The following is a 10,214-nucleotide window of genomic DNA, read 5'->3' as shown; positions in this document are numbered from 1 at the left end:
ACATGGTTTGAAACAGCCAATCCGGGTCAGCTGTCCCGGCCCCGCCCTCTCCCAAGCTGTGTGACACACTCCCTGCTGGCTGCCGGGGTCACACTCAGGACCGGGAGGGTGCTGGGGGGATATAAACCCAATACAACATTAAAAAATATTTATATAGAGAGCACAAAAAATGCATTTCTATAACTCAGACCACCAAACCCACCTGATTTCATGATTCTTAAAAGAAATCATCCCGTGTTCCTAGAGGCTTCAGAATTAGGCAGCAGCTTACGCAAACCCACCTGATTTCATGATTCTTAAAATAAATCATCCCGTGTTCCTAGAGGCCTCAGAATTAGGCAGCAGCTTACAGTCAAAACCTGCCCAAACCCAACATGCTTTATTCTACCCAGGTTTCAGCTAACACATCCTTAGAAACGAGGAGCATGTCATGCTGAAGATCTGTCCACATTACTGACTGTCATCTCCCAGCTGCCGTGAACCAACCCTGTATACATCCCACAGAGCATAATCATAGCTTCCCCCCACCTCCCCAGGTTGCAGCGTTGCCTGCACAGAACCCTCCCTCCTCTGCCTCCTCCACATCTCCTGGTCAGGACATCCAAAAGGAGAGCAGCGGAAGTGGTGCACAGTACTGCCTGTTTCTTCTTGGCATCTCACATTTTCAAGATGTCATGATTTCTAAGCTATGTTAGAAGACAATGTAACCGAAAAAGAGTTAATAGGCAAAGCTTTGAAACAATTTGGTAACAGAATTCACAGATGGGGCCAGGATAGGTGTACTGGGTCTAGCCGGGATGGAGTTAAATTTTCTCCATAGTAGCTGGTAGAGTGCTGTGCTTTAGATTTGTGACCAAAACAATGCTGAAAACAAACCACTGTTTCAGCTACTGCTGAACAGTGCTTGCACAGCTTCATGGCCACCTGTTTCTCACACTGTCCCCACCTCCCAGCAAGTAGGTAGGGGGTGCGCAAGAGGTTGGGAGAGGGCACAGGCAGGTAGATGACCCAAACTACCCCAACTGATAGCCTATGCCACATAACACCATGCTCAGCAACAAAATGACTCAACTTTTATGGCATTTAAGTTAAATTGCCCCTTTGAAGTTCTAGCTACATCCGTTTTGTTTTTGTGTTACTGAACAAAGAGATGGCTCTACGTGAGCTGATGCATTTATGGGATTTTAGATTCACAGTTACAACCATGAACCAATTCAGGCTGACAGACTTCAGCAGCAGTGAAACTGAGTAACTCTTGTTGTGCACTGAACTGCATGTAAATGAAGCCAATTTGGGAAAAGGCAAAAGAAAAACAACAAAACACTCAGTACTCAGTTCTAACAATGAAAATAAAGCTTTGCAGGATTCTTCCTCAAACAGTTCTGGAAATGTAGTTTAACTATAATCAGTCCTGGAAGTCTTCCACCATAAAAGTCACACTTCTTATTTGTACCCTTCTTCCTCTATCAACACTCACTGAAGGGTTTTGTTTGACTGATGTATAATCATCGCAAATAATGACTAGAACAAGACCTGCTAGGTAACAGTGGTCAGTAAATAGAAAGTCTCCTCTGTACTAATATACTCTGAAACTTTAAAACTATGGATGTGAAATGTAATGTTAATATTTTTCAATACTTCCCTGTCTTTTGAAATCTGAAAAAAAATTGCACATTAGTTCTGGTCTACCCCTTGTTTTTTGCTAATTGTACAAGCAAGGCACCTTACTAGTAAATTTTACTCTACCCTTCTAAGATCATACTTGTGACTTACAAAGTAAGTGCACTCAAATGTGCTAATATAGACAAAAGTTTTTGAAAAAAACCCCAAACCCCACACTTGGCTGAATGTGTATAGCCCTGAAAAAATCTCTGCCTTGCATATACATCAGGAACACACTTAGAGGGTACCACAAGACAAAAAATGGAAGCAACTGGAAGCATGAAATATAGGTCCTTTAAATCTTCATCTTGAAACTTCACACTTGATATATCTAACATATGAGAATTACTGGAACCTACAATAATTTTGTTAGCTTCACTGAAGAGCTCTTATAAATGAAAATCTGTGGGCTTTGTTCACAAGCAGCTAACAACAGCTGCAGAAGCAATGGAAAAAGGGCCCATGAAATTTTATTACTGCATTATCAATGTTCTTTTCTTACACATTCAAGAGGTTTTTTCTATATATATATTCACATCGGCCTAAGAAAAGATGCAACACTTCTGAAACAAGTCGTGAAAGCACCAGTGCTAAATTGTGTTTTATTTCCATCAATTAGCCATTACAGTATCTGAAACAAAAAGTGTCCAAAATAAATAGCTGAAGATGAAGCATCAAAATACTACCATCTTCGCTACTGCTGTGGCCCCCTTAATGTTTCTTGCTTTTCAACCTTTACTCTTCAGATTCTCCAGGCCTACGGATATCATCAATCTTCAGAATCATTCTAACAACCTGAGTTGCCAGAGAAATCTGCTGTTTCTTACCAATCAAGGTTTCTATAACATGCTGTTGCTTCATATCTGTGAAAAAGAAGCAGAAGAATTAGGTACTCTCCTCAAATCTAGATATAACATTTAACCTAATATAGTAATTTCCACATAATTTTAAAGAACATTTTAAAATTATTACTCTTGGCCACCATACTTGAGAAACAATTTGTACAAACTACAGTTTTATGCCCGAGTTCTTACCAAAAACCTTGGAACATTAAGATTCAAACTCTTTTCCCAACTAAGTCTTCCCCAATTGTAGCTTTGCACCTTTCTGCATTATTTTTTGAAGAGTACAGTTTCAACATACAAATACTAGAAGCATCCTAAGGGCTGAGCAACCACTGAGGAAGTGAAAGTTGAAACGCTGTAAAGCAGAAACACCTAAACAGAGGGTTATGAATTTACAGAAACACAATGCTTTACATTGTGTTCCAAAATTTGCCACCTTCCTTTCTGAAAAGAGCAACAGAATAAGCGTGTGAAAAGTGTATCTCCAGATGAAAGTTTTCATACATTGGTTCCTTAAGTTTTCACATGCTTGTTACAAGCCTATACATGCATATATACTGGTGTGAATACCACCACCTAAAGAGATTTCCAACACTTTATTTCTCAAAACAGCTGTTTGTAGAGCTGCAGTGCAAACTGGATTACTAAAACTCCAGTATTTAAAACACAGCCTGTCTTGCCTCACAGTGAGTAGCCTTTACTCCTGTTCTACAAGGTCAGCCAACATCTTCAACTAATCACCAAATAAAGGTTTTCAAGCAATTATATATCATCTACTTGGTAGACATGCATTTATCTCTCTACCAGCATTCTCATTTAATATGAGAACGGGCAAGAGTTCATCACTGAAGAGATACACATTAAAAAAAAAAAAAGCTGAGAGGCTAAACTGTAAATGTTTTGATCTTCTGAGAAAGAAAACCCTGTTATGCTCCTCCTTCTCTGTATTGCAGTTCTTACCGTTTGTTCCTTTCTGCAAACAATCAATGCCGAGGGCAGGATTATTTTCCTTCACTTGCCTAGCCCGCACTTCGGTCATAGTCTGTATTGGATTCATACCACTGTTCTCTGAAAGTGCCATGGGAATTACCTCCAGGGCATCTGCAAAAGCTCTCATAGCATACTGTTCCAAAGATGGGCACTAGGGGGAAAAAAAATTAAATTCATATAGCTATTAACTCCACAGTTAACAAACACTAGCTATAATGATACATGGTACATGATTTTCTTGTGAATATGCAACTCAATAGCTAAATGACTACCTCTTCATGATAACTACTTGCAAATTAAAACAATTTTAAACTGCTCTTATAATAAAAGGAAAATGGTACTGGTAATGACTTTTTACAGTGAGGGGAAGGAAAACTTTTAGCGCTGGTTATCAGTAAATGTCAGGAAGTTCCATAATACGGATTTTCTGGAAGCTCTTTTAAGTTTATTGGAATCTCTTAAAACCAACTTAATCCTTATTTTCCCTTCATAAATTAAAGAAAGTTGTTATTGTTCCTTTTTTACCTTATCTGCTGCTTCACTGACTGCCAAGGCACAAGAAATTTCAGCTGCACCACCACCATATACAATACGATTATCACGAACAAGATTCCGGATTACACACAATGCATCATGAAGAGATCGCTTTGCTTCTTCAATGATCTAGAATTATGAAACAGCACATATTTTACAACATATACAACTAAACGCTATGAAGATATATTTCCTGGTACTGAAATGGAAACTGCAAATAAACTGTAGGATCTTCTTATGGCTTGAATACAGCTCTACTGCTGCTACATTATACTATTACAACATATAGAATGTTAGACTTTCAGTGGCAGAGAAGGAACAATAACAAAAAAACCCCTTTTCACTGTTATTTGTTAAATCAGTAAATTGAAATGACAAAAACTTACATTATTAGATTTCTAATCTTGAATATTTCCAGGACAAAAAGCACTTTAATGCCAACATTATTTTCAGACTGCAATTTGTGTCAAGTCACAACTTCAACAGATGCAGAAGGATTTAACAAGTTATGTTAACCTTTAAAGCAGTATTTTTGCTTTCTTAAAGAATTCTTGAGACTAGGGGTTATGCTCTTGTCTTCCTAAGGTTTTTCATACAAAGTAGGACTTGACCTACACTAAATATAATTTAACACTAACAGTACACCCAAAAACCACATTAAGTACATAAGCATTTAAAATGGTCTCATTCTGTGGGGGAGTTTTTAATTTTTTTTAACTGGTCTAAACCAGAAGTGACATACCTAAGTCTGTAATAAAACCAAATCTTTCAAAAATGCTAATGTCTTTACTCATAAAAAGTCACCCTTCTATGAGAAAACAAACAAATGAGAGCATCTATAGGTAAAATTATTTCTATATTTATGAACTATATGGTCTAATAGTGAGAAAACAAAATTCTAATTCAAAAACATAGGACGTGCATCTAACAAGTGACATCTAACACATAGTTACGGCTACTTACAACCCTCCCCCCCCTTCTAAGTGTGCACACTGCAAAGAAAATTCAGACAAAAATAATAAGAGTTAACATGCTTTTAAAAGAAACTATGCATTCTGTAACTTATGTATCAAACATTTGTAACAAACTAAGCATCTCACCATTTTATTTCCTCCTCTAATGAAAATGGTCACAGCTCTGGAATTCTGACACTGTTCAATGACAAGCATCCTGTCCTTCGTTGTTCCAAAGGAGATTTCTCGGACAACACCCGCAAAACCCAGTTTCTCTGTCGTGAGTTCACAGAAGCGAGGAACAATGCGTCCTCCAGTTGCAATGGCGATTAACTAAAGTTAAACAGCCATCAATTATTTTGCAAAGACTTTTTCATTATGTTTTTCATAACATAAATAAAACCAGTGGAAGAGAATTTGTCAAATGCCTACTCCAAAACATTAATGTTCCCATTAATTCAAAATATTTCAGGCCATGCCTTGTTTCTGCAAATAGTGATATAGCAGAAATATTCTGAGCCGCATAAAACTTTTAACAAGTAATATGCATACACTCCACTTATAAACCATAATCCCATTCATTGTAGGTTCTTCCCATAGATCCCCAATGATTTTTCTCCAATACCTACCCATACACAATTACACAGTTATACCCCGGAAGCCTGAACTTTCAATTGGCACAGCATATTACATAACAAATATTTTACGAGTTGGTACACAGCCCAATTTTAGATTTTACTTACTTCAATTTCAGGTCCACCAACCCAACGAACAGCAGGCAGCTCATTCTGGAGCAGCAAGTGATTTGCCTCATCATCAAAACCCCACTGGCAAATAGCAAGGTTTGCACCCGTGTCTTTTATCTGAAAGCAACACACAAACACAGGAATTAAAAACAATTTATTCACTGTTTTAATTCTCCTAATTTTCTCAAAACACAAGTCTGAAAAAGAATCATCTGGCATACAGAGACATGAAAGTAAATTTCAAACCAGGGTGTATCTCTTACTTACATAAACTTCAGCTTCATTCAGCTTCATTCATAGCCTTACAATTGCTTGTATGTTGCCTCCTATCAGGATTATTAGCTAATTTCCAGAAATAAATCAGTGCACTATGCTATTTTGTGTAAAGGCTATGAAAAACACAGAACACAAGGAAATAATCTTGAAAGACTACCTGTTTCACCATTTCTTCAAACTTTTCCTTTTCATATTTCTGCAGTGCCTTGTAGTCTTCCACAGATGTGACATCAAGCTTATGCTTGGTTTTAGGCTTAGGTGGCTCAAATGGGCAAGTAAGGATTGCAATTTTAGCATCTTTAAGCTCCTGTATAATTAAAAAAAAGTTTTGACCTCAGTAACACTTCTTTCTTGGATTTGCACAATGTACAGACATTTCTCTAAAAACACAGGGACAGGAGGAAATGGGAAGATCATTTGACTGATTCTGAAGTGCAACCAACCATACCCAAACAATTCCATCAAAAGTCTCTCTAACCCACTTACAGAAGAAATTCCACAGCTTCAAGACACTAAGCGCTTAACAAGCTTGACCAATGATGTCTTTTTTATAGTTTAGCTGTTAAAAGCAGAAAAATACCTCAATGAAACCATTATTTCCCCTCCCATCTACTGTGACCATTGAGAATACTACATACCCATCTTCACCCAAACAATTCCATCAAAAGTCTCTCTAACCCACTTACAGAAGAAATTCCACAGCTTCAAGACACTAAGCGCTTAACAAGCTTGACCAATGATGTCTTTTTTATAGTTTAGCTGTTAAAAGCAGAAAAATACCTCAATGAAACCATTATTTCCCCTCCCATCTACTGTGACCATTGAGAATACTACATACCCATCTTCACAGTCACCTCATTATTTCCCCTCCCATCTACTGTGACCACTGAGAATACTACAAACCCATCTTCAGTCACCTTTTATGTTCTACAAGACTGAGAATTTTCCACCAGTCTTCTTTTCTATAGGGTAAAGAAGAGTCACCTACTAGGAAGATATTTTAGAATAGCAGAAATTCTAAATTGCCTCCATCTGTCTTGAAGTACACTGCCCAAAGATGTGGAAACCTTACCTACACCAAATATAATAAAAGGATAGTTTCTGGGATGTTTCAAACAGGAAAACACAGCAACTCAAAGTTTAAAAAGAGCAGAAGCATCTCTCGATACTGCATTGCATTAAGCATATTACACAATATGGATGATTATTTCTGCTTCAGCATACAACTCTGCACTTGCCCTCACTTAGTTGTACAGTAATTTCCACCCCCCCCCATAATTTCTCAGTTTCTCAAGACTGATGAATGAAGAACTGAATGCTCTTCCAACATGAAGAATTTAATGCTCTTCTCCCATTTCTCTGTTGATATATGGATGAAAAAACAAGGCAAAACACAACACTGTTTAAATACTTAAGAAATGCTAGCACAGAATTTGAAGTGTGTTAGACAACCTTATTTAAGCCATTACAGACGAGAGACATACACACAGTGACATCACTTACTTTAGGCATCTGTGGATGACTGAAATCCTTATCCACAATCACTCCTTTAATCAACTGTGTATCTTCCAGTCTACCTCCCACTTTGCCTTGTACTTTGATCAGCTCAAAATCAACATCTTTGCGTTCCATATCTGCTACTGTCAGTACAGCATTTACAGCAATTTCTGCCATTTGTCTGTGACAACGGTTAACTCTAAGTTTAAAAAAAAAATACAATAAAGTTGCATTATATTCCATAGTTTGGTAGAAAAAAAAAAAAGCCATTCTATCAATCTTGAACAGAAAAAACTATCACTACAGCTAATGACTTGTATACTGCATGAAAAGAGGGGGTCCTTCTCATTTGTTCATGGAAATAAAATGCTAAATATGGCAGAAAACAGAACACGCAATACTGTTTGTTTACATAGGCTTGTGGACATAGTCTAAAGATGCAGCAGATTTGAAACAAGTAAGGAAAATTAACTGCTAAGAAACATTCAAGTCACAGAAGCCACTGTTAAGACAGCTTTGCAAAGGAAGCCCATACAGTGTCTGAATTTATATAATACACATAGAACCTACTATGAAAAATGGACTTATGGAACCAGCAACTATCCTACAAGTTTTTTTAGAAAAATATACTTGGAAATATAACATGCTGTTATTTTTAAAAAGGTATGTACTACTCTTGGAATCTGCTATGATGCAGAAATACGGAACTACCAGAACAGATAAAATGAAATTGATTTTACAGCTGTTTAAGCTCATGGAATTGGCCCTTTGGAGAAAAAGGGTTCACCACTTCATCCTGAAATAGGAGTCCATCGAGATTTTCACCAAGATCAAGGCAAGAACCTTCAGCAGACCCTCCAATAACACACCACAACACCAAGCAAACCCAGGATTTCTCCTTTTAAGTGGAAGTGCTTTTAAGGGAAATATAAAAATCCTTCTCAAGTTTTTGCGACTTACACTTTAGAGCCTAGCGTTGTCTTTGCTGTCTGGATCAGAGGTTCAAGGTTTTGTGGATCAACTGGAAAGCTGTCACTGATTTTGTCCAGATGCTCAATAGCAATGCGGGCTGCCTGCTCATAACCGTCTGCTATTCTGATAGGGTGAATACCACGATCTAGTAATTGCTCAGCCTGTTCCAACAATGCTCCAGCCAGAACTATAAAACAAAATTTTTAAAATAATGTTTATTATTCCCCAGATTGAAGCATACTTTTTAATGCATTATCAAAAGATTAAACAGGACACCTTCTGATTATTTATCTGTAATACATTAGCAGTTCAAGGCTTCTTAAATGATATCCCCCCCCCTCAGCAAACGTAATACATTAGCAGTTCAAGGCTTCTTAAACTACATCCCCCCCCCCCTCAGCAAACCCTCCTACTTGCTATGGTTAGAAAGAAAATTGCAGAACAGGCAGAAGCTTATGGAAGAAATTTATACAGAAAAATTCTGAAAGTACAGAGAGGACTCTCAACACTAACTTCAAATGTAATCACACTTAGAAAAGACTGAAAAGCATCCTTCTGATTAGAAGACTTCTAAAATGCCAGAACTTATAAGAATACTGAAACAGTAAATACTCTAAAAATGTGGTACAGAAAATCTACTTTTACTGCACATAAAATTTCTTAAAAGAGTTGAAGAAACATGATGTTAAAGCTGGAAAGCTAAGTTACATTTAAAATTATTTTCTTACCAACCACTCCAGTAGTTCCATCCCCAATCTCATCATCCTGAGATTTAGACAGCTCCACCATAAGTTTGGCTATCTGATGATCCACATCCATCATATTCAGGATAGTAGCACCATCATTTGTCACAGTCACCTCACCATCTTTGTCAACCATCATTTTATCCAAGCCTAAAAAAATATATTAAATGCATGAGGGAAAATTTAGAAAACCTCCAAAAACTATTGCTGAGAACAAACCATCAAAATTATTTTGTTATTACCATTGGGCCCAAGGGATGTTCTCAAAGTACTTGCTACAGCCTTTGCTGCCATTATGTGAGACTATAAAACAAAGGAGAAATAAGTTAATTCATTACCATGCATCCCCAAATCATAATAATGATTTAAAAAAATACAGTAGAAAAATCTAACGTAAATACTGTAAGTTAAGTGACAGCAGCCAATTATGACTGAAAAAAAGAATCCATATATGCCTATTGTTTTTATGCCAGAAACGTTTCCCGTGCCTTTTCTTGCACAACTCACACAGCTAAAGCATGCAAAAGCAGAGCGGCTAAAATGACAGCCCCGAGGTTTAAAGCAGGGAAGCAACAGAAGAAAGCAACGCTGAAAGGAAAAGCCACTATAATTTTTCTCCAGTTTCTATCTGTATTAAGACCGCACTCATTCACACAAGGCTACCGCGACTTAGCCACGACCTTTTTGCTGAAACAATGATCGAGCTTCAGACGGGGGCGGAGGGTCTAAGGAAGGGGGGGCTGCGGGGACCTCCCTGACCAGAAGACCCAGGGATGGGCTCTCTGTCCCTACAGGGGAGACGACCCCGACGCCAGGAGACGGAGGAGCGGGCTCAGGGCACGCAGAGCCCCCGGCGTGGGTGGTGGGTTCCCAGCCGCGGGGCCGATCCCTTCTCTCTCCCTTCCCCCTACCCCCCCAATCTGCGGCCTACACCAGACTTCAGGCACCCTCCGCCTCGCACGAGGCAGAAGAGAAGCTCAGGACTACCTCGTCCCA

The 10,214-nt window shown here is 38.2% G+C and overlaps 1 protein-coding gene across 1 annotated transcript; it reads right to left on the bottom strand.

The window, feature by feature from the left end:
* Window positions 1-2,238: 2,238 nt before the first annotated feature.
* CCT5 (chaperonin containing TCP1, subunit 5 (epsilon)) lies at window positions 2,239-9,517 on the bottom strand. The gene is made up of 10 exons (XM_010074202.1): window positions 9,461-9,517; window positions 9,204-9,368; window positions 8,464-8,662; window positions 7,510-7,702; window positions 6,164-6,313; window positions 5,728-5,847; window positions 5,132-5,317; window positions 4,023-4,160; window positions 3,468-3,648; window positions 2,239-2,525 (listed from the first exon to the last, which is right to left on the bottom strand). Exons 1-10 carry the CDS (start codon window positions 9,510-9,512, stop codon window positions 2,398-2,400), a joined length of 1,512 nt encoding a protein of 503 aa, XP_010072504.1. The 5' UTR covers window positions 9,513-9,517; the 3' UTR covers window positions 2,239-2,397.
* Between the last annotated feature and the right edge of the window lie 697 nt (window positions 9,518-10,214).

This window comes from Pterocles gutturalis, unplaced genomic scaffold (assembly GCF_000699245.1).
Source record: "Pterocles gutturalis isolate BGI_N339 unplaced genomic scaffold, ASM69924v1 scaffold10727, whole genome shotgun sequence".
Taxonomy (NCBI): domain Eukaryota; kingdom Metazoa; phylum Chordata; class Aves; order Pterocliformes; family Pteroclidae; genus Pterocles; species Pterocles gutturalis.
Note: the sequence above shows the minus strand (reverse complement) of the source record. Positions and strands in the feature narration are given on the sequence as shown.

What these genes read in the sequence shown, in the direction of transcription:
- CCT5 (XM_010074202.1), bottom strand. Translation starts at nt 9,512, where the DNA reads ATGGCAGCAAAGGCTGTAGCAAGTACTTTGAGAACATCCCTTGGGCCC. An exon ending in GTCATCCACAGATGCCTAAA is followed by an intron (nt 6,314 to 7,509) that starts GTAAGTGATGTC and finishes TTAATTATACAG; the next exon opens with GAGCTTAAAGATGCTAAAAT. An exon ending in TTTGCAGAAAGGAACAAACG is followed by an intron (nt 2,526 to 3,467) that starts GTAAGAACTGCA and finishes TCTTTTTCACAG; the next exon opens with ATATGAAGCAACAGCATGTT.